Source organism: Diuraphis noxia, unplaced genomic scaffold (assembly GCF_037042655.1).
Source record: "Diuraphis noxia isolate RWA-SAM2 unplaced genomic scaffold, SU_Dnox_SAM2 contig0004, whole genome shotgun sequence".
NCBI lineage: Eukaryota > Metazoa > Arthropoda > Insecta > Hemiptera > Aphididae > Diuraphis > Diuraphis noxia.
In genome coordinates, this window is record NW_028301714.1 from 33,928,536 (window position 1) to 33,955,203 (window position 26,668).

The following is a 26,668-nucleotide window of genomic DNA, read 5'->3' on the forward strand; positions in this document are numbered from 1 at the left end:
TAAATTGTTTTCGCTTTAATAGTAATCTCTTTCATACATAATACACAAATAACAACAGTATAAAATAACATGTTTTTTCATGTAAAATAGGGTTAAAAATTAGAAACGATTCAGTCGTACATTTAACCACGTACGTTAAATAGACTTAATTTCATGCAATAATCATCTGTTTTGAAAAAAAAAATTAAATAAAACAATATAAAATACAATTTAAGAATGAGCCAAATTAGTTATTTTAGCATTTTATTTCGCTAAATCGCATTATTAATCAATACGTACAGTATTGTAATTACTCTGCATCAATAAAAAATTGCTCATTTTATAGTTCAATCTTAACAACTAAATTATTAAGTTAACAAAGTCATCCAAATGGAAAAGTTATGGTCTAACAACTTGAGAAACATAATATTTGAATTGTCTGAAGGACAATAATGATTTTCTATATAACCTATTCAACGTTTTTCATTCTATTTATTTGGTCTAAAACATCTAGAATTAAAAACTTAACAATAAATTATATAATAATAATAAATATGTATAACACTTAGGTGTGTAAGTTTTTCTAAACATTCAAAAGATTCTAAAAAAAAAAAAAATGTATTTGCGTGAAAAGTTCCTTGACCAAAATTGGCCCCGCATCAAATACCTATTATAATACATCCATGGAATCTTTGGTCAGCTTTTCACACGCAATTTATTAACCAGAATAAAAACTTTGGTAAACAAAGTATGATTTATTATAATATTGTTATATAATATGAACTTACTAAATAATAATAATATTGTCTTATTATGATATAATAGATTCATAAAATGTTGGGAATATCGAGTTTAGACTCATACAATTGCTCAATAATAACTCACGGTATAATAATTTTCAATATTACGCGTGGTTCGAATTATATTGATTTGTAGAAAAAAGTATAATATTATGATTATTGCCAGGGTCGGCCTCAAAAGGAACTTTTAACACATCTATCCACGCAGAATACATTGTTGTATGTATATAATAATAATTAATAGTATTATAATAACAATAAAACATCTATGAAAATGAATAAATAGAATATTTTTAAACATTTCCCGTAAGAATAGTCGTTACATTATAATATGTATATTATTTTAAAAATGGAAAGTGAAAAAGTGCCCAAAGGACGATTTATTAAACTTACAGTGGAGATTTTTAAAGAATCGTATGTAGGTGTACAACAATCGTCAGCTCATTTATTTTATATATATTTTTTTTTAAAGAATGGCAGTGCGTAAAATTTAACTGTTATTTTTAATTTATTATTATTTATTTTGTTTTATATAGAATTTTGAATATTCTGAGCACGGTTTTTGTCACCTATGGCCCAACACCTACACTTAACGCGTCTTTTTCGACTACAACATTCTGTAGAACTTGCACGCCGCACAGCATAGCTAGTATATATGATACATATTAATTCTTATTTTTTTTTTCATAGCATAACATAATTACTATAATACTAAAACAGGTAGGTACGTAATATATATAAAATATGCGTAAATAACATACCTATTATAAAATATCGTTTTGACGTGGGTAAAATCACAATGAATATAATAACAGTATATAAACAATATTTCGTAACAGTAAATTATAATAATAAATCATTACCATCGAAAGGAATATTGAGACGTAAAACGAAGACAGGGTCCGTCATTCATACGGTGGACGACGACGATGACGGTTCGTTTGTTTTCCGTATTTTTTGGGTTTCGTTTAAGTCGTGTCGCTTCTGTTCCTGGTGACCGTGGGCCACGTTTCGTGACCTCCGTGGAGGTGACAGTCGCAACCGCAACGGCTATGGTCTGCGTTGGTGGAGGACGATCGCCGACGAGGTCTCATGGACATGGGTAAAACGGTGATTTTCTTGGGCGACTTGGGCTTGAACAACGCGTTGCCACCACGTTTGAGGTTGTCATCGTCGTCGTCGAAATCGACCCAGCGGCCTCTCGAACAGCTCATCGGCACGTTAACGCTGCGAGCTCGGCGGCGTCTTGGAGGATCGGTAGTTGGTGTCTGGACGATGGTTGCGGGTTTGTTGAATCTTCAGGAAAAAACAAAATCTTGTAATTATTTTTTAAAATCGGTTGTTATATGATCCGCAGTTTATTAGGTATAATTCTATAATAGCCAATATCCAATAGCCAATATAGGTAATGTAACAAAGGTATAGAAAATTAGAAAGGTTTAAAATATAATATGTGACAAAGTGTATTGATTCCTTAGTTTGATATGAAAAATACATTTCTATATTTATTTAAAAATTTCCTACTTTAAAATCCCCATAGAGACGTTTTTAATGGGGAGATGGGATGTCCTATAGTTGAAACTTTTTATAAAGGCATTTTTATGTCTATAATTATTATTTAATCTTATTACATTATATATATTGTATAATATAGTAAAATATATATTATTTTCGAATAATTAAGAAATGAACATATTGGGTATATTTTATAATGCTATACATTAGTTTGTAAAAGTGTATAAATTAAGTTGGGTTCACAGCTTCGTCATCTAATGTTTTGTTGTTTGCATTTCTTTTATTGTATTTTCAATTTTGGTTAAACGTTGTAGTAATCATGGCATTATTTACTAACCATATAATCTACCAAGAAATTTTCAGAGTGGGGTCGATAATTTTTGGACTGATGACGTAGTTGTGAACCGGGTTTTAATCAGTCTCTATCCCGTACAAATAATATAAGTAGGTATTATAGGTGACATTATGTATGTGGGTTATACAGATAAGTCTTGTTTTTATGTCCTACATAGGCCATCGAGCACCCTCAGTTCGTATCTTCGGGAAATGGGCGATGCGTGTCGTTAGACCGGAAATTATGACATTTGCAAAAATATACATACATGACTTGTTTGGCAGGAATTTCATCGCTACCTATATATTATGCTCACTCGTGGGCGATGGCGTGAAAACGGACTGATCAACGTGGAGATAGGGTTTTTCTAAGACTGATCGACGAACGTCGGAAAAGATCACGATTGTCCGCTAGAAAATATACCGTAAAAAATATCGACCACGTTCGCCGTATTTAAATTTCGGCCATTTATATCGGGTTGGGGTGATATTACGCTAGTGCCGTATTTTCACCATATTAATAAATTACATTTAATTTCAAAATAATTTTTTGTCGGAAATCACGATTTTCATTATTATGGTGAGGTGTGAAATTGATTTTAAGCCAGAAATGATAGTTATTAAAATTAGTAATGTGTCGTTTAGGTTTTTACCTAACTAAAATGTAGGTTATTCCTGCAGTCCTGCACGTCTATAAAGTATTCAACTGTTTTCAGTCGTCTTGGAAATTGCAGGAAGTAGTAACCTATTGGTTACGTAAGTGGTTGGATTAGTACTTTAGTGTGAGTTAAGTATGGTTGGTAATTTGGTGTGATAGTTGAAACTTGAAGTAGGTAGTTTGTATAGGCGTGTTGCAATTGGTTTTTTCGATCTACGGAATATTTTCAAGTGTTAATTTTGCGTTCAATTCTAATATTTAATTTTGAGTTTTTACAGAGAAAGTAAAATATTCGTTTATATTTTAATGTTTATTTATAATAATAATTAAAATGTAAATAGTTGAATATCAGAAAAACTGTTCTACCACCGCCCACTGCAGGTACAAGATCATATTTAATTGATGATATTATTTTATGTCTGTATAAAATTATACGACGATGCGGTTTTACTTTCGACAATAAACATATACGACATATTATTTACATGTTCCCTATATCTACAGTCCGTCACTATTTTATCAACAAAAAGTAGGTAGTGACATTAGAATAATATTCGTTAAAATATAATGTAAGATTTATCAAAGTCTCCGAAGGATATAATATATCAATACTATTAAAACAATTTTCCCGCGGATTTTGCATGTGATACCTATATATATATATATATAATATTATTATATGTATATTTATAGAGCATCAGCCAGACCACCGTTGCACTAGTTTCAAAAATATATTATAATAAACATGCGCTGAGTTTAGTCATGACCATGTGGCGGTACTGCTTCATTAATACGTGTATTTTAAACATAATATCGATAAAAAAAAATACTTTGTATTTTAATCGTACCATCATCTGTACGTAGCGCATCGAGCAAAGAAATATATACAAGATGTAACAGAAGAACTGAATCAATATTTTTCATTTTTTTTTTTCATTAAGCTATCCTAGCGCTACATGTATAATACATTTTTTAGTTCTGAAAATAAAAATAATTAATGTAGTAAAAATTTGTTCAGATAAATTCAAAATAGCCTATTTGTGAATCTGATTATACGGACAATTTTGATGATGAAAAGATTTATCTAAGCCAAGTAGTTTAATTTTTAGAATTTTTTAAAATTCAATATTTTTTTGGTTAAATTAATTTGCAGGAAGTACCGTATAACTTTTTTAAAAATATGATTTTTGAGAATTTGCTTCCATGAGTATAATATTTATTAAATTATTTACACATCATATAATACTAACGATTATTGTCATACGTTTAATTAGCATAATTATTTTTTAGGTCTTTCTGTTACACCCTGTATATGTATATGTATATACAATATACATAAAGCCGTAAATCTTATAGTGTGGTTTTTATGTTTACTTGTTTGTTTTCGTTTAATATCGCTAACTGCAAAGCATATGGAAAGGCATCGGGTTTATTGTAATCGATTATTTTCACTTGTTCCGTCAAATGTTCAAAAGTTTAACACGGTCCATAATTTATAACGATTGGATTCCTCGATGCCCGATGGCAATGAAAACGAATTCTAACCAAGTTTTTTTTGGGTATGCAGTGGTATCCTATTGTTTTATTTGCATTGTAATGATCATTATCGCCAAAAATGATGGCTATTTATATTTCAATTTTTGTTTAAAAGTTATAGATGGTGGGTTAATGCATTATTTTGAACATATTATAATATGAATTGTATTACAATAGATAGGTAGGTTGATAATGGGTTATAGAGTTTCTTTGATATATTTACTTGTTTCAAAACCCAAAAATTATTTATTTATCTCAATATGTTTAGGTATTAAGTCGTTTAAAGGCATAGTTTGTAATATTTATATTTATAATATATTCAATATAAAATTATTTCAGTTTAACAATATTCTAGTTTAAAATATGTATAAAGCCTTAACGAGAATTATTTCATGCTTTGATAAAAATAAAAAATAAGACTTACGGGTTTATCGCTATTTACAGAAGATATGATTACCATCGGATATTACGATAAATAAAATTACTGGCTACATATGAATATACGTACCTACTCGAATATGTTTAGGGCTTAATACAAAATATTATTCAATAAGTACAACTAAATAAATATCTACATCGTAAATGTTATATGAAACTATAGTTAAATATAATATAAGTATCACACGTAAAATAGTATAACAGTAATTGTTTCATTATTTAAAATATGCTCAGAAGGTGTAAGATGTGTATGCTAAAATTTTTGTTTTTTTAACAATTTAGATTTACATGTATTATAATATTAGGTTAAGAATTGTGGGCATAAATGTTTTGAAAAGCTATAACAAATAAATTAAAAAAGACATAATATTATTTTAAAAAAATAAAATAATCTTTTAAGTATAGGTATTATGAATGAAATAACTATCGTGTTAAAATAAACTAAATCAAATTATATATTATATATATTATATTAAACACATAATTAAAATTGAACTTATTCAAAGAAAACGTACACATAAAGCTTTTTTAACGCAACAATGATTCCAGTCTACATAATTATATTATACCTATATTTGATGTGATGCGTACTGACATTGCTTAGCGCTTAGGTATAATTATTGTTGGATGTTAATGCATAATTACTTTATTATTATTATAAATGTGTTATTGGATATGCGTATATATTATATATTTACATATAGGTAAAACACAGGTACATGCACACGTGCCATAATATATTCTTTTTTGGTTATCGAATCTTTTCGTACCTTGTTTTTGTTAGAAAATTTTGGTTTATGGTACACTATTTTGTCAACGAAGAAGATTGTTTCTTCAAAACTAACGATTTTCTGGAAAACAAATTCATCCGTCTACATATTATATGTACTATATATAATACTTTAGTAGATGTACTTATACATATATTGTATATTATTGTATTTACACTTATAATAATATGTATGACTACAGTTTGCTCGGTTTCACGTGGTTTGTTAAAATATGAATCATACTCGATATAATAATAATAATCAGGGCTCGGATTGAATGATATAAACCTATGTTATAGAACTATTTAAATTTTTTGCATTGGTCAATGAAATATACGCATACATAATGATATGCTCTAAAAATACTTAAATAATCAATGTACCTGATACTATATCATATTGTTTTTAATGAAATCATTATTTTTTTTATTAATTATGCATTTACAAGTCAAAAAGTTAAAAAAAGAGCATTTTTTATTTTTATTATTATGAAAAAAAATTTGTATGAGCAATAAGTGTATTAATATATTCGATTTATTCACAATCGAAATAATTATCAACTCTATAGTATGGTTTAAAATGCAGATAAACATGGTGCGCAAATCCTCTTTATTTTTTAACTAGATTATTCTATATACTTAGTTGATTTTTTTTTTTTTTATTAATTAAATACATTTTAAAATCCCTTGAATTTGGAAAAATATGCGAAATTATGAAGCGAACATTTTTACAAATTTTGGGGATTCGTAGATTTTTAATAATATGTAGCTTATTAACAATATATTTCAACAAGTTTATGGTGTTCCGAGTCCTGATAATAAATAATAATGCTATCTCAATGGCACTTACTTCGGTAGTATGATCTGTATTTTATTGGCGACAACCGGCGAGTCTTCGAAAGCGGCTGCGATGGCGTAAGTTCCTAGTCCCGAAGGTAAATCGGTGGCGCTGGGTGTGCTGCACCGAGGAGTCGGCCTATCCAACGAACAAGTCTTTGTATCTGCAATCCGATGCTTGACGGGTATAATTGGTACGGCCACCGATCTAAAAGCAATGTCAAATTTACAAGAAAATAAAGCGTAGTTTTTAAATCTATAATACATCTTATTGATATGTATGACAAATTAGAATTACTATGTAAAACTACCACCACCGCTCATATGTGCCTTTACAAGTAAGTTACAGTTTCCATTGTATATTGAATACTTTTATTAAGGACCTATCTATTATAGCTCATAGGTTACAGTAATCGGAAAAGTTACCGAAAAAATCAGATTGACATATATGATCGTATCGATACATTTTCTATATTACATCAAATACTAGTTGGTGAGTGAATTACTTCCACGCTATTCTACGAAACAGTTTAGCACGTCTAAATATCGTCTTATTGAGAACAGTAAGAAAAGTTATAGATTAGGTACCTTCGTGGAGGGTCAACAGAGTTGGTTTTAAAAGTAAAGACAAAGGCGTTAAAAAATAGTACTTATGTGTGTTTAATGAGGGAAGGCAATTTCAATCTTGAGTGGAATGCTGTCTTTGTCTGCTACTCGTGCCGCACCTCATCGACGATTAAAAATTTCATTACCGCTTTAACATATTTTGACGTTAATCATAATATGATTTTGATACACTTACTAACCGTAGAAATGAGGCCAATATAACTTTTCTTTCAAATCTTCTAACCAACATTGTTGATTTTCATCTCTTTTACTTTTACCACTTATCACTAATTAACTAACTTCCGAATACCAACTCTAAACACACATTCTCGTAATTTTTTTCCATCGCTTTTATTTCTAATAATTTTGGATTAAATTTTTCAATTATTAGTATGATGCTATTTGTTAATAAGAATCCCTCATTTACTCTGTATTTGCTTAGTATATTGTATACTGATTCATAATTAAATTATATTATAGTAACAATTTTAAATAGGTACAAATGAATAATATAAATATTATAAATTAATTGTACATACCTTTCTAGTGGAAGTGTTGTTGGAACGTGTGGTAATTCTTCTTCTACCGAATTTGGGTGGCTGAATAATTTCTTCTTCTCTTCTTCGGTGGCCGCAATTGAAAGCGATGACATCACTTCTGAGTCTGGTGACGTATCGTTGCTGTTGGCCGAATGCACCGGATCTTGTGATCTGTTTAAACGTTTTAACGAACTTATAATATATAAAGATATTATATTATAGAATTATTTCAAAGTAAATAATCTTGTACATTATATAACACAATATTTTGATTAACAATTATTTACCTACTGAACCCGGGTGATAATGACGACTCTTCGAGTTTCATTAAATTATTTGTAATTTTGCCATCACTTATTTCGTCACTGTTCCAAATGTCATCATTGATTTGAATATTTTTAACTGTATCATTAACAACATTAACTTTGTCCATTGATTCTATTAGCACTTTGTTTTGATGTGTTACAAAATCGTCAATTACTTTTGTATTCGATACGGTTTCTATTTCTACTTGCTTAGGTTCATATGAGACGTGAACAACTGCCCTTGTGATATTTGAATCTGAATCGCTAACAACGAGTTCGTCCAAACTATCATTAGGGGAGTGCAATGGAATTATAACCGTATTCTTCTCTATCTGAAAATCATATTACCACTGTGACGTTTTAACATTCAAAAGTGTTTCAATCATTTGATCAGCACTTACATCTTGATTGAATTTGAACTCCACGTTAGTGAATTTTGGATCAATATCAACAAACTCTGATCCGTTAGATCGTTTTGGAGATTTCTTATTAATACTTCTAAAACTGCTAGCTCGGTGTAGAAGTGATCCCAACAGCGAACGACTCGATCCTCTACGGTCCTTAGATTTATCCATTGTACCTAAAGTACATATATTTTATAATGCCATCATGGACTGAGAAATCTAGTTAAATGTTAGTAGATAGAAAATAACACACGGAAAACTAATTGGGATGGCGAACAAGTAGGTCTCTGTGCGTCTTCAACGAGAGTGTCCTTCCTCTGTTGATTCTTTCGCGTTTCAACACCCCAGGAGGACTTATATCCGATATACACCATCATATATTATACAAGTGTTTGAAAATACCACTATGGAATTACTAAAATTTCTCCTAAGACTTATCAAATAACCGTTATAGTCATAAATTATGTATCATTGCTTAGTTTAATTTTTTCAAATTTCAACTAGATCACGAGTTCTACGCGCCAATAATCTATCTGTATGGTTTAATCTAAATTAAATATAATATAATTATATTTTGAGTATCTAAGCCTAAAGAGCTACTAAGTGTATTTTTTATCCAATGTTCATTTTTATTATATTAATATTTTTAATCTTTAAGTTTAAGAAAATATATACATTGCATACCTATTTGAAAAAAATATTACTACTCTGAGTTTTAAATAATATTCTGTTGTTGTTATACTCAAACTGTGTGGTTATCACATTTAAATTTTTTTTAATTTTATAATTTTTAGAAAATTGATCAAATTGTGTTAAATAAAAAACAAAAAAATAAATTCTCTTATTTTTATGAAAATACTGATTTAGTTATGTGCCTAAAATTTTTTTAATGAAATAAGTTGATTAATAGAATTTAAGTAAAATATATTTAATGTAATTATTTACGTTTTAAAACTTTCCCATATAACATGAAATTTAGCGATTTCGAAAAAAAAATAATTTTATTGAAATACCATGTTAGTTATGTTAATATTTTAATTTTCCATGTTAGCTTGGGATAATTATTATTTAGATGATATATTAACAAGTGTAAATATAACAATTATTTATCACGATCAGCGTATCAAAAAATATATTAATCTGTTATGCGCACTAAAAAAAGCAATTAAGAAAGCACTGGGTTATTATGATTTGTTTAATAGCTAAAAAAAAAGTAAGGCGCCGAACAAAACCGATTTTTGGGCATTTTATTGGTTACCGGTTTTCGGTCTGGCTTCCTTGGAAGACTCGGAACGCCTCCTGAGGATCTGAGCTTGCGATGAAGAGACAGATTGTAGTTGACCTGAATCTTCGTCTTCGCTTTTAAGTGGTATGATTTTCACTAGATCATCAGATTTAGGTCTTCCTGAATTTTTTATGACTATTTGTTCCGGCGGTGGACTTCCAGGTGTACAATGTACTTGGACTTTAATCATTTGCTGACTTTTTGCGGGTGGCGCAGGATCACATATTCTTCTACCCGATGAATCATCGTCTGGCTCACTTATAAACTTTTGGAATTCATCAAGAATTCCTGGACTTACAGATCTACTACAGGAAGCTTCATCTGGATGTAAATCATTATCGTGTTTTCTGGGTGGCGGTGGTGGTAGTAAATCATCATTACCTTCTGGTTCTACAATGAATTTTTGAAACTCTTCGTAAATGCTTGGTGAGATCGAACGAATATTACTTGAAGTCGACAATGAAGGACTACCTTCTATAGGGTTTTTGTATGCTGATTGAGGTAATGTTTTATGTATGATACCTTTTTCTTCGTCGTCTGGTTGTGCCATAAATTTATGAAATTCTTCATGTATTGATGGAGATAAGGATCTTCCAAGATTTGGACTATCTGTCAGTCCAGACCCAACTACAGATTGTACTTCACGGCTCGTAATGGAAATGGCTGAACAACGATTTTTGGTTTCAAGTTTTGTAACATTTATATCTCCATCTTCTGGTTCAGAAATAAACTTTTGAAACTCTTCAAATATTGATGGTGACATAGACCTGGAAGAGCAATCTTGATCTATAGATTTTCTTTTAGTCATTTCAATGCTCATTTGTTTTCTTAACTTAACTGGTTGTATTGGAGCTCCGTCAGCTTCTTCATCTGCGCTTGATATGAACTTTTTAAATTCTTCTCTGATTCCTGGTGAACCTGATCTAATCGGTCTCCTTATTCTTTTAGAAGATTCAATAGTTGCAGGATCTCTATTAATAAAATCTACCAATGTTCGATTTGTAAATGGCTTTAATCGCTTAGGGCTCGTAGGATTTACAGATCCTTGTTCGTTCGGATCAGGGTTTAATGGAATGTAAATTTGATTTTCTCCTGTAGATATCTTTGGACGAGATGACTTTTCCATTGGTATAGCTGTGGGAACTTGTTTCGATGCATTACCCTGAATTATTTCTATATCGTCGTCATCAAGACTGTCTAATGGTACAAATTTTTGTGTTTTAGGATTATCAAGAACGACTTTAACTTTTGAAGTAGGCTTTGCTTTTGTTTTTTTATCTTTTGATTCGTTTTCCATGGTCAGATCTTTTTTAACTGCTATGTCTTTGACCAATTTTATATCTTTAACCTCCTTTGTTTCTTTTGATTTGGTTTTCTTTACTTTCGCTTTAACTTGATCGTTTTTTATTTCTTTTTTGACAGATTCTACGTGCACTTTTTTTGGTCTCCTTTCTGTTTGAGTTTCAATGTCTGCTAATTTTGGTCTGACAGTTGGTTCACTTAAATCGTCGTCGTCGTCGTTGAAAGGAATCAGTTGTCGATTAGCAAAGTGTTCGGGTGATTTCGGACCACAAAACGATGTCTCCAAAAGAACTCTATGTGGTGATGAACCTCTAGATGCTCTGGAATAATTAGATGCAGCAGACAAACGTGATGCTGCAGAAGCTATGGAAGCAGTGGAGTGTACTGATCCAACTGAAGAAACTCGGCTACTACGACCACTAATGCACAGAAACCCGGATTCGCTAGCTGTATCTCTTCGATCAGCAGCAAAATCCGTATCCATAGTAGCGTCAGAAACCTGCAAACGAAACAAGAGGTATTAACTAAATATTTAAAAATAACATGTTTGATCTAATATCTTAACTAAATATTAAAGCTATCATTTTTTTATAGCTTTTCTGTTATATATTGTTAGAACTTCGAAATAATTACATGTATTAATTTGTGTGTTTATTATTGAAAATTTAGTTACTATTACTTAGTGAATATTTATTTTGAATTTATTACTCAAATTATTTACTACCTCTGTAATAAAATGTTGTATTCCTTTTCAGTTTTTAAATAATCAATACAATTACAATTTTTTTTTTAAATTATCGTTTTATTTTAAAATTCACTTTTTGTAAGCATTATAGTAAATCAATTATGATTTACTGGATTTATGTGTATAATTATTGATTATAGGTACCATTGTTAACTGGGAAAATATATTTTTAGTTTGATAAAAAGTAAGTCAAATACAGAGTAAAATGAGTTTGAATATTAAAATCTATGTATGCTGAAAAACAATATTTAGTATAATTTAAAAATGGTTCAATTTAATAATGTAATTTGTCAAAAATTGTAATCATAGTGAGGGATTATATAAGTATTTATGTTAAATTAATACCGCGTATTGAGGTTGCAGTTTTGACCGCCGCCTTCTGATTTCCGATTCAGTTAAATCGTGAAAGTTTAATTCTTCAGTACTGCTATGGAGGTCAGGTATTATCTCTTCCGTATATCCTAGACCAGATTTAACAGATTCGACTGATTTTCCGTCCGCGTCTAATACAAACAAATAACAATACAAATAATTTTTAAAAAAAATGTAATAAACAAAAATCAAATTATAATCAAATGTTTTACATCCTTATTACACGCTTAGGTTGATTTTAATTATAATATTAAAAATGTTTTACTGCGTCTGTTAAACACAAAATGTTAACCCATGTATACTGAAAAGGTTTTTATAAAGCTAAAAAAGTAATATCTGGTAATTATATCTGTCAAACTCTTGTAGAGTATTCCATTTAATTGGATGTAATGTTTGCCAAGATTATATCATATAAACATTTAACCGGCTGATAAACGGATCTGTAAAATGTGTAAAATTTGCACCCTTCTCATCACAGTTGGTATACTACTTGTATCCATTATTTTTAGCTATTACGTATTAAAACGTTTTATTATAAACCTTGCTTGAAATTCAGTTTTGGTTTTGGTGGCCAAACGAGTTTGAGTTTTGGACGTAAACCAAAAATATAAGAATGTTGATATATGAACGAATACCACGTATAAGTCTATCTCAGGGGAGATTGAATGAAGGAAAAAGGAGCTCCAAGTGGGCGTAGGCATTTTAATTATAATAGTAACAAAGTATATCCTTGTAACAAATTTTTTACGGCGTTGCAAGACAGTAAATGCACATGTCAATAACCCGATATACGAATACCAAAGCGTGTTTATATCAGTTATACGCAGTGCTTGATTTCAAATTGGGAGGGATGTATTTTTTTAATTTGTTTACCTATTAACCTATTTATTTGAAATAGAATGCTTTGAACGCAACATTTCCTATAGTGAATTTGTAAATGTGTTTTTGATGCAAAACAAACTTATAATATATAGCCATATATTTGTACATTTGTATCGATTAGGAAAGTAAAATTTGATTATTCAAATTTCTTATCGTAAAATATAATAGTAATAAGAAATTGCATTATGCCCACAGATATATAAACATATATATGTGATTATTCCATAGATAATAGATATATTTTATGGATTATATCTTTATAAAATGTAATAGCTTGATTAAAAGTGGCAAGAGAAATTCAGATGAAGTTAATTGTCCTAAATAATCTTTTTTAAATAAAAATACTTCATATGAAAATGTACATGAGCTTTATTTAATTCGTAAATAAAGTTTTGTTTTTTTTTTTCGTAGAGTAGATAATGTTTTAACAAAAATAATAAATAAATAATTGTTTCTTTTTTTAAAAATATTTTTGTTTTGTAAATTGAATGATTTTATGGGATAACAGATGGATATAGGGGGTGTGGTAGCTTTGTCTTCCACGTTCAAATGAGAATAAATTTTGTGTAGAATGCTGGTTTATTCCTGATGAGGATCCACTGAGATCGTCTTCTAGTTTTTTTTTTCAAAATCAAGCGTGGGCCATAAAACACACTATTTTAATGATACTTTTCATCATTTATGATACTATACTTACACTATATTATGTTTAATTTTCATACAATGAATCATAAAAATATGCTATTGTTATAAAGTATTAAAATTAGTTCAATTTGATTCCTTAAACTCCCTCCTCTTCCTTATCAATCCATTAATACCTTATAGTTACTAAGTTTAACCAGTCTGACTTAACAAAGATATGCACTAAGAAAAAAAAGATTTAGTAGGTATGGCTGGTTTATAGACTGTAATAATATGATAAATTCATGGTACACCTATATTATTTACAATGTTACAATATTTTATGTCCTTAAACTCACCGACAAACAAATCTCTCTCAGGACTACTGTCGTCGTGATGCGAAGAACTGCTGGCTCGAGAGATGTCTATCCTCGGGGTGTTTGGCATCGCCAAACATATTGTCTGTTGTCTTGACGCCTTGGCCGGCGTGTTCGGAACTTCCTCGATGTCTTCCAAACATTTGTTTTTAGCTTCAGCTTCCGGGCTGTCTAATAAATCTTCACTGAGATCTTCGGACGAGGCCAACGGAGGCAATTTCCTCACGTGTTCCGCACGCTTGTCCATGTCACGCTAGCGGCACGGTTGCCTGAAACCATCATTGCATAGGTATTTATATAAATTATTTATTTAAATATTTCACAAATATTATACTATGAGACTAGTGCTAGTTACGTTTACATTAATTGCTTTTTGTTCTCATAGTAATATTTTTTATTTTCATTTTTAAAATGCCCTGGGGCTTTATTATTTATACGACCCTAAGCCCTAAGGTCTTTATAAATATGTTCAACAATTATATATATTTTACATACTAGATATAAATTATATATATAGGTACTTTACATGTTGAGGCAGTAACTTCCAATGAGGTGATTCCTACCAATAGTAATATGTAGAGTTCAGAAGTTATAGGAGTTGCATATTGTTCTGTACGCTCTTAATTTATCGTAGACCAAGCTAGAAATTTGAACTATACAATGTTATTTAAAAATTGAAAATTAAAAATATATATTTTGCATATTTCGTTGATTTTAATTGATTTTCATATATTTAATATTTTCTAAAAAATTAATTAATATTAAATTATTTATTTCGTATTTCAAAAATAATGAAAATATATTTGTTTAATTATTTTTTCAGTTCAAAATAATATTAAATGACAACTGATTATGCGTTTTATATTTTAGTTATCAATAATACAAGTTTTTCAAATATAGGTTTTCATATTTTTTTCGTGTACCTATATTAATAAATAAGTATTAAACTTTTAAAAAATAAATAAAATATATTTTTTTGCATATTTCACATTTTTTCATGTATATTTTATAATTTTTTCGTGCATATTTTGCTTTTTTTGGCTCCTATAACTTCCAAACCTTATTAATATGTATATCAATTTACGAGATAAAAACGAGTTTTTACAATAGTTTCTAAATCTCATCGATCATGCTTGAACCTGGCTTCACGAAAAACAAAAAGAAGATATATTTCATATGTTATTTTATTTATTTATTATTATATGATTATATATCTTTTATTTATCAATTGAAATCCCACATATTTTTTCATACAATATCAATACAACTATGTTTTATTTATAATTTATTCCTATATAAGCCATCATGTGATATAGTCGGATATTACCGGTTATACATTTGTACTAGTAAATAAAATGTAGAAATATTAATTACATAGTTATATCATTACAGACATTTTTCCAACATAAATATGCGTGTGTTAAAGGTTATTTATTTATCATGGGCTAGAGCGTACAACGCGCGTAGTGTGTATGTGTGTGTAAGTAGCATCGCTTTATCGATCCGTGGGACATCAGCAAGTCCCAACGACCTACAAATCGGCCACATTTCATACGTTATACACATGTACCTGCTGACATTCAACGAATTCCCTTCGTCTTTGCATTGAGGTTAAAAATAACATCGAAACCGTGTCCAAGTTATAAAAGAAATGTTTTTTTTTTTTTTTTAAGAAATATTTCAAGTTCGAGTTGATCTATATGGAATAGTTCTACCCAATCGCCATGAGTAGGTGTCAAAAATGAACGAAACGAACAATAATAATTTAGGATTTTTGACACATGAATAATGCAAATTCATACAAAAGCATATTTTGTGTTAATAATATGCACTTATAAACGCACTTCAAAATAATGTCATTAAATGTATATACGAAACACTCAAACGAGATGTGTATTGGTGGATCCTTCGAGTATTGAGGTCAAGTAGTTTCAGTCACCTAATTGTATGTGTAAAATATGAATTGTACCTGGACCAACGGGTGGGGTGAAATCTAATACCTCTTGCCTTTTTTTACCTCTCCTAATAAAAATCAATAGCACCTGAAGTCTTATCTTGATTTGGATTGGAAGCCCTTCAATCGTTATATTACTATTATATTAGTCTGTGTCTTGAACTCGATGTTTGTAAAGTTTAGTTGTTTTCAGATAATTTTGTCATATAGAATGCGAGGTAAATAATATTTATTTTCCCAAAATATATTAGTTATCATTAAAATCATTATCTAAATAAGATTAGTTTTTTTATGTTTATATTATTTAAATTATTATAATTATTGTCAATATTAAATCCATAGTAAAGTCCAGCGGTTCCCAAACTGTGCGTCACCGTCGTATTGTCTTTACAGGGGCGCCGCGCTGCCATTAATTTAATATATACAAATAAATATATACCTAAATCTTAATATAACTTATGTTGTATAACATATGTATAATTGCAATTAAATAAATATTTTCATAGTATACATTAAAAATCGTTCTGATTTTTTATTATTTTTTATGAGGGGCAGCATATAAATCTCTTATTTAAAAAAGTTTGGGAACCTCTGGAATAGTCACAGTAGTATAATATTTAATATTATTATTCAATATAAGTCACTAATTAATGTATAACACATAAAAGATTATTACAGTACCTATAAGTATAATTAATAATTGATATTATAAGTTAAAGTACCCATTGGAGGCTTAAGATATAGTTTTACTTAAAAATAGAACCATCTACGACCACATTTGATATATTTTCACAAATTTGACTTGATTAAGTTAATAAATAATAATATTTCTCAATTAAATTCCAAAAATTATATATCTAAAATTATCAATTACATAGTTTATTACAAATACTATTTAATGATAATCAAAAATTATACTTGACATTAGTTCATTAATTAGTTACTAATTACAACAGGTATGGGACTATAGAATTAACATAATAATTCGTAATTTGTAACTAAAAAAATATAAAATTATAGGTATAGTAAATATTTACTTGAACTTTGAGATATTGCAAAATTATTTAACTCGAAATACGACAGTGTTGAAAAGTTTGAACAAATACAAATAAGTAAAAAAAATGCGTAAATGATAATACTAAAATTCTTTTAGATTACGTTTTTATCGCTATTCGTGACTTAATAATATTTACATTGGTCAAAACAAAATATAAATATTTATACAATTCACTTTTAAATGTGTTATTATTGGGGTGGAACATAATGCACTCTAATATGAAAACCTAGCAGGGGCGTATTTTATCACTCGCAAAGGGAGGGGGGGCTAATTGAGGCTCAAGAATTTACGTAGTTATATTTTAAATTTATATAAAATTTTAATTAACATAATATGATATATTATATTACTAATATATATATATATATTTTGTTATGTATTTGTTTCACAATAACAGCATATTTTAAATAGTTATATTGGTATCAATTTTCATCTGAAACCATATATAAAAGACATTAAAAGTAATATTATTCAAGTAATAACAAAAATGAACTGTTTATTTAAAAAATATTTATATAACATTATTTATTCCAAGTTTGTTTTTTTTAACTTTTGAAAATCATTCAATGATATTAATATATTAATATATGTTGATAGTTTAGACCATATTCTTCAAGATGATATTACATAATAATTATTGATAGGTGTATCATAATAATACTTGTCTTAGAAAAATAAATAGCTTACTCCCAGGGGGGGGGATAATGCCCCCATAGCCCTTCCCTTAAATCCACTACTAAAACGTAGACGTATAGATATACATTAACTAGAATGATAAAGCTGTACGATTTTATTTGTTAGCCACGTTACGTAGACCATGTACATTACTAAACATGACAGTGGCATGTCAACAAATTGCAAGCATGATTATATAATATAACCACTGGAATTGTCCGAGTGCTGAATAATTTATGGACAAACGTTTCTAATATTAAATTGTCTTTCAAATTTTTTATTGGAAAATGTTTGAACTTTAGACACAAACAATTCATTAAATATATCTGTTGTCGTTAGGTACGTAGGTAGTTAAAATGAATGGTTATATCAGAGGAAAAATTAATTTTATATCTTATTAATTATTATTATAGTAAAGTTATAATGCTTAATCTGAACTATGGACTAAATGAAAAAATACTATTGGAACAGTATCGCAGTTTTTTTTAATTAACTTTCTTTTTATTAAGAGGCCTTTAATATTGAGTAAATGTAATTTTTCAAGTGGTAATTCACTTGCGAATATTTACATAAACATTACTATTATATTTTTACGATTTGTGTTTTAAGATTTATCTTTTAAACGTTTATTAATATTTTATTAATATCTTAAGAAAGATTTTATAATAATAACAGATGACTGCAGTGTGCTATATGTATTTTTCGTTTAAATTTTAGGCATGAGAAAAATTCAATTAAGATTTTTGGTCGTTAAAGTATAATTTGTGGTCTATACTGTAAGTTAAATTACGTTTAAAAACATATCGACTCAGTGGTGAGGTCTTTTTTAATTTACGTTTCTTATTCTTAAGCATGGTATGATCATAAAAATAATAAATATTTAAGTGCTGGGTAAAAGTAAAACTTTGAACAAGATTTTTCAATGCAGATACACAAAAATATATTATATACGTTTTACTGTATCAGGATTTTTTTCATTTTATTTCATTAGAACTGTCTAATATTTAATATGAACATAATAATCTTGAACAAATATTATTATATTTAACAAATATGTAGGTACATGATTTTATAATTGAAATAATATTTTATTATTAGTTGGTACCGTTTTGGGAAAACTGCTCTGTTACGTTCTTACTTTGTGCACACTGCGCCACTATGCAGGATGGGTCTCGTTTACGCGCATTGAAATATCAATATCAACATAATATTATGTTAAAATATACAGTCAACAACCAAGTAAGGATCATTGTGTCTACATGTCAAGCTCATCCGTCATCCTGCAGTTGTATATTGTATGTACTACGTTCAATACATAATAATATAGCTGATGCTGACGTTTCGTGATTATTTCGAAATATGTACTTACCGTTCGGTTTAAAATATGTGACGGTCACTGGTAAAATTGGAGACCAGCGAGGGTATCTCTCGGTTGCACCATCCCTTCCATGGAAATTCAACACCATGTTATAAAGGGTTGTGTGTATGGATTATATGGTTATATAATCCATTATATGGTTACCGGAGTGATAATATTATAGACCGTAGTCATTAAATGAACAATGGACGTTACCGTGGGGGTAATTTGTAGTTTACTCCCGAAGATGTTGGTTTGTTATTTTAATTTTAAAAAGAGTTGTTTAAAATGAGCCATTTAAATTTTTTTTTTAAATATTTTTACATTTTACACACTAATAATTCACTTTAAACCTAATGTACCGTAAAACACTAGTAATACAATTATAGGACAATTTTGATATTTATACATTTTCACACGTTTGTAAAATGCTAAAACAAAAAAATCAAGGGTGTGGCATGGGCTCGCAAAAATTAAATCTTATAAGTGTGATTAGTTAGGGGGGGGGGGGGGGGGAGAGAATAAAAAAGTTCTTCAAATCTTAGCTAAAATAAAATTTTTATATGCATATCTAAACATTCTAAACCGTGTCATTTTACACTTATTTTATGTAGTATCCCTATATAAATATTAAGAAAAAAAAATTGAAACCTCTCTATAGGTAATAAGGTGATGGCATGAAAATATTAATTATTAAATATTACATTAGTATTAGTTTCTGCGGGGAAGAGAAATAATCGCTTCATTTCTCCCCCTCTAATGGGACGTCTTCTTAACGAGTGTGTGTCATATTGTATCATTTGTATAGGTAGTATTCAAATATTGTTTCACTACAGTATTGCTTAATAATTTATCCTAAAAACGGGTGGATAATAATAACGATATTCATCCGTGCGTATTGTCTTGCAACCTATATGTTAGCCACGTTTGCGGAATTAATATTACTCGTTTCCGAAATAATTTCCGCGTCTTCCGAAATCTAATACCACCGATCCAAAACAGCGTTTCCCGCACCCGAATGATAAATTGTCTTAAAATACAATTTATCATCTATATAATAATATAATCCTATAGATTTCCATTGTTTGATTACTATCCATTGTGCTCTGTTTTGCTTTTTCATATTTCGATTGTAGCCCGTTCAAAGTAGGTAGAAATTAACGTTTTTAGTAATATTATTAAAACTAAATTAGCATCCCAATTGTGTTATGCGTATTTTTATATAAATATTACATAATGGCATATTCACACGAACTTAAAATATTTGGAAGATATTTGAACGGAGGTTTATCAGAAGTCCATCAAAAAAGAAAGCGAATAAACTGCAAGATTGTAAAGGTATAGTGGGATACGGCTGTACTACGGTTGGTACAAGAAGAAACGAAATGGGAAATATAGTTTATTAGGTAGGTATACTTAATAATTAGTAATATTTAAATCTACGTTTTGCTATAAATAAAAAGTTAAACGAATTAAAACAAAAATATTAAGTGGTGTTGTACAAAAAAAAAAGTTGTAAATGTTTTGTTAAACAATACAAAAATTACAATATTATATTTTAAGGTCTGTAACTGGTTTTCTTCAATTCGGGACGCACTACGCATCTACGGTCTAGTATCATCAGAATTTTGGTCATACAATATATAAGGCCAGATCAAGTGGGGAATGTTGGGGAGGGGATTCTAGTTCTAGAATCCATTGAAGTCCAGTAATATTTAACTTTGTGTTATTTTACGAGAGTCTGTTAAAAGATCTACCATGAATTGAGGCCCGATGAGGCGTATCTGCAATCCGGTCTCAATAATAATAAATATTTTTTTTTAATAATCATCCCGTGGCAACTTAGGCCATTGGGAGGGGGTGGTACTGCTGGTTTGTGGAACGGTAGGTGGATAAATATTGTGTTCTGAAAACGAATATGTAACGGTCATTTATATATGTATTTTACAACCACAGCGAATTCACGACGCTAAATTCATCGTCGTGGAAACATGACGTGTTTATAATATAGGTTGACGTATCGTGTAAATCACCAGTCACTGAACGACGTTTAAAAGAAAAATGGTTTAAAAAAACACCCATTATAATCGTATTGCCGTCGTTCGCCGATACCGGATCAGATGGCACCGCTAACGCATTATAATGTTGGATAATATCATTATTATACAATAATATGTTTCCCTCAGAATTATAAATTATATTATTAATGCCACCGTTGGGCGTCGTTACTCGTTTGTATAATATACATTTCGTAGTTTCCCAAAATTATATACCCTAGCCACCGTCTCTTTACCGATTTTACAATGGAATAATATTCTATACACAATTATAATATTATAAAATCTATATTTATACGTATATAGTACACCCAACGCTGATAAAATCACATGATATAGAAATATCATTACACATTCACTCCCGACTTTAAGTACGACTATAACAATGGATATGGAAAACGAATGTTTTCGGCGCTTAGATTAAAGTTTCGGGTCATATTAGCAAAAGCTATAGAGTGTTTTATTCATTATTTATATTTGCATACAAAGCTGGTGAATATAATTTATTTGTTTATACGTATTTTGGCAGCGTTCAATCCGATAAATATAGGTAGGTACACCCATTCATGTCAAATAACGAAATTAATTACATGGACGTGGTTTTATAGCTATTTATGCCGTCATCGTTACAATCCGGGGTGTAATGGTATCGAAAACAATTAGCAAATAAGCTTTTTTTTTTTTTAGTAGGTATTTAAAGCTTTTTTATGTATATTATACATCTATATAATATAGGTGTTTATGATTCGTCTACAAAGATAAAAGGCAATTTAAAAGTTATTTTATGATTAGTGCATCAGTGTATAATGTATTCGAAAGTTTCATTACAATACGAACATGTAAATAGTTAATTTTTTTCAATTTTCATTGTAGTTTGTATATTATATTATGTTTCAAAATAATAAGTTCATTTAAAAAAGTAGTTGAATATCATCCAAATGTTGGATTTCATAATAATTGTCTTTAGCTACTCGCATAAACATGTGATTTAGTGGTCGAAATGTTTACGCATTTAGAATAATATAACGATAATTTATCTAAAGAGTATAATAGTGGTTTCATTTTGGGTTTTCTTAGAAAAGAAATTTTAGTGGTTAAGTATAGATGTTACTTTATGGTGTATTAATGTATTATACAGGATCCAGTGTTTCATTTAATGTGGAAAATGCATTTGATCGGTGCGTTTTTATTATTTTCATAGTCTTATTAAGACCGAGCAAATATTCTTATATAATATATATCTACTATTTTTTACTATTCTATGCTTGCAAAAACTAATTTAACTATCAAGTTGGAATTTATGCATTTGAATTATGATAAAATATGGCAACACTTATTTTTATTTAATATTTTGAAGCTGAAAAATTTTCTAAATGATGGTACCAATACGTAATAATAACATATTGAGTCAGTAATCTATGCTCTATACATAATTCTTTTAAAAATGTTAGTTTAAATATTTGTTATTATTCTACTAATTTAAAAAAAAAAATTATAATTTAGAAGAGTGAAAATAATAGTAATATTATTTAGAAATTTAAAAATCAAGGAAGATTAACAATTAACTCGTTTCGAAATAAAATACAGTATAATAATAATAATTTCTTTAAATTTAAGTCACACGGCACATACCTATATAATATATATAAAACGTAGATAATGTATATATTTATTTACAAATAAAATATAAATTAAATTAAACGAGAAAAATGTGCGTTCAATGGATCACTCGGTCGTGGCATACTTGGGGTTGTATTCCATTCATTCGATGAGTGGATAATCCTATTTGGAAAATCCAATTGAGTTGGAACATGTATTTTCGTTAGTTACATGTTATGGTATATATAGTATAATGAATAAGGCACTATATTATTTGACCCTAAATAATTAAAGTAGTAATCAATAATCTGTAACATTTGAATTTTTAAGCGTATACTAATGACTAGTAGTTGGTATAATTTATTCTTAGGTAATAGACAATAGTTAATATATGCATAGGTTAATAACACATTTTTTATTCATTGGAGAAGTACAATTTAAAAAAAGGTTATAATATAATGTTTGGAGTAATGATTTAATTTATTGTGGTCTTTGTTTTTAAATTTAAAAAAAATTATTCAATTAAATATCATTTTTAACTTTTACCATCCATTATTAAATTTAACTTATTTCGAATAAGTATTAAAATTTACATTTTATGTTGTTATACTTGATTTACATTGGCATACGTAAACCTTTTTGATTTGTTTAGTAGTGATGGCATTTATTAGTGTTTCATGTAGATTGTAAATCAATTTGTCTTGGTTTTAAGGTAAACCATTGGGAGTTCTCCACATTTTGAATGCAAACGAAATTTAAATATGGCTTATTATTTGCGCAAACATATTATATAATCTAGAAATTTAGGGTTCAATGTTCAAAAAACAAATAAGAATGGTTTTTAATCGAACAATCGTTGTTTTAAATACACATAGGCTATAATATTATTATTATCTCATCATCATATGTGAAATAACTGAATATTATAGTGAACATCAAACAATTATTATAAAATTACTAGTAAATTTAATTTAACCAATATTGCTTAGTATTGAAATATATTTTAAGTTTACTCAATGTAATATTCATATTTAATTAGAAATCCTATGACATAAAGATAAATACAGGTAGTTACTCATTCATATTGGAAATATTGTGAAAATATCTGCGACAGACAATGCCTATTACCTATAAGCGAATTATCTCAACGTTTATAAATAATATTAATTATAGATCATGGAATCCATAATATAATATACTAATACAGTAGATATATTAATATAATATGAATATAAATAATTTACACATTAGATCAGCGACAAAACCAAAACTTAAATTCTTATGTTTTAGAAGATGAATTGAATAAAAGCAACACATTTTTTAATGTTATCTAGAGGCTAGATGAGCCATTGAGATATTAAACGGAGTAAATCATTTTTGAAGTAATATTTAAATACAATTATGAAGACCTATTTGTAATATGTATAGCTTAAATTGTATGCGTTAAAATAATTTCGAGTAGTTCATTGCGTTGTTCAAATATTTGAATAGGAATTTTTGTTAAATAATTCTTTTAGTTTGAGTTGATTAAAAATCCTTCTATCTTTGTCTGATCTGGTTGTAAAATTCCTTCGATACGGCATTTTATGAAAGAAACATGAGGGAATTATTTTGAATTATATAAACTACTTAAATACATTACAGTAGGTATAAACCATATATTATATATACAGTTGATACTACAGTATAAACTTGTATATTATAATTATTATTATTAGAAGCCAAAATATTGTAGATTATTGAGTGTATTATTATTATTATTTTTATCGTGTGTATGGCGTGATCGTCCAAAACGATAATTTAACGGATCGTGTGTACAAGTCGTCACACCATCGTGTTAGCTGGTTATTATAAGCACACACTTGGGGAGGCATAAGTCAACGTTCTCAGCAAAATCATCATAACTTAACTTATCAATGCAACAACATGATGGCCACAGGAGTCACGTATAATACATGTTGTCAAAAGCGTTCTCAGGATTTTTTTCATTGGTGGGGGGAGGGGGGGGAAATGAAAATGTATTGTTTAAATCAATATAATATTATGTAATAAATATTAGAATATTACAGTTTGTAACCGTGATACCTATGTAATTTGTGATGTATACACCAATGGCATGTTAATTTATTTAATTTTCATTAAAAAATATTACATATCATCACTTATCAGTGAATCATGAAAATCCATTTTAGCTAAAAAAAATAAGGTGATGGGAGGATGCATCTCCCATATACTTCCCCCTCCCTCCCTCCCTCCGTGAAAACGCCTCATTATGCGGTTTGATCAGTCACTCCAATGTCTTGTAGGCCATTAATTACGTAATAATAATGATAGCGTCGTTAGGATCGATGGCGCGATAACCATTCGTTGCGGATAGATGAAGTAGACGTAGGCGGTGGGGTCGTGTGCGAAACATTTATCTTGATAGTGTCTCTTAACCCCACCCAGCTAACCGACAAAAATCGAAAAACCCGTAGGTAGTTATCCGTGGAAGAAGACCGCGTAAACGTTAAACGGAAAAATAACATAATATAATCATGTCGTCACAGTGAGATGGGGACCGTTTGAACCGACGACGATCGGACACACATTTCCATTTGCCATGCCGAGCACCTACCTATGAAAACGGTATACAGGAGTGGACCAAATTGCGGTTAAAGTATATAAAGGTGTACAAACCATCAAAACGTTATTGTACAAACATAATATTATAATATTATACAAAGAATAGATAAATACATAGTGATTTTATAATATAATATAATATAGGTCACGATTTGCATCCCTTATAGATTGTCACGAGATCCGATGACGAAGGCGGCGGTGGTGGTAAAGGCGATCGTTGGTCGATCAGTTCAGTGACCTCAATTTTAGAATAACTTGATAATAATACTATTGTGAAACGACTTGGACGCAAAACAAACAATCTTGCGAATTTCCCTCGCCTTTACAATCCTCAATATAATTTATATATAAACACGGTATAATAAATTTGCGGAAGTAATGATAAGGACTACGATCAGCGGCTTCGGTAACTTGTTTTGCTAACTATATTCCTATAGGTCTAATATTCCATCCACCCACCAAATCGACACCCCACAAAGGCATATAAACCGTTATATTTTTAAATACGTTGTCGTAACAAATATAATAATTACTATAATAGTCATTACTAATTACAAAATTATTACCAAACGGCCATTGCCCAGACGTTCTTGTCATAATACTATATCGTACTATTCTTCATACGTACCAATGTCGGCGAATAGATGACGGGCGTCATGACGGCGGCGTCTGGCGCACGGCGTTTTTCGTCGGCGACGCCCCAGCTGCGTGGTCTTCGGCCGCACTCGTAAAAATATTTTAACAATAATGCCGTTATTATTACAATATGACGTATACGGCAATGTTGGAGTCAGCGGGGCACGGGCAGGATCGGCTGTACTAATAAGGCCGTAAAATATGACGTGTACCGCGCGCAGTCCGGTGATTGTGCTCCGGTACGATACGTGCTGGCGTGCCTGTACCGTGGTATACGCTGTGTGCCGGTACAATCGAATATACGAACGTAATAAGTACGACGACCGCAATATCACAGCCAACAATGTGCACTGGGCCAGATGCACGGGACGCGCCGATCCGCCGACTGCCGGTGCTGACGCTGTC

The 26,668-nt window shown here is 29.5% G+C and overlaps 1 protein-coding gene across 2 annotated transcripts; it reads right to left on the minus strand.

Moving 5' to 3' along the window:
• On the minus strand, positions 1-26,668 carry LOC107165888 (uncharacterized). 2 transcript variants are annotated; one of them, XM_015514324.2, is made up of 10 exons: positions 26,256-26,668; positions 14,286-14,572; positions 12,397-12,554; positions 9,978-11,805; positions 8,717-8,895; positions 8,298-8,647; positions 8,011-8,181; positions 6,879-7,073; positions 6,030-6,110; positions 1,938-2,075 (listed from the first exon to the last, which is right to left on the minus strand). In XM_015514324.2, the coding sequence occupies exons 2-9, from the start codon at positions 14,548-14,550 to the stop codon at positions 6,065-6,067; spliced, it is 3,192 nt and encodes a 1,063-aa protein (XP_015369810.2). In that variant the 5' UTR covers positions 14,551-14,572; positions 26,256-26,668; the 3' UTR covers positions 1,938-2,075; positions 6,030-6,064. The 2 variants fall into 2 exon arrangements, with proteins under 2 accessions (XP_015369809.2, XP_015369810.2); XM_015514323.2 differs by lacking the exon at positions 6,030-6,110 and having other exon boundaries at positions 1-2,075; positions 26,256-26,667.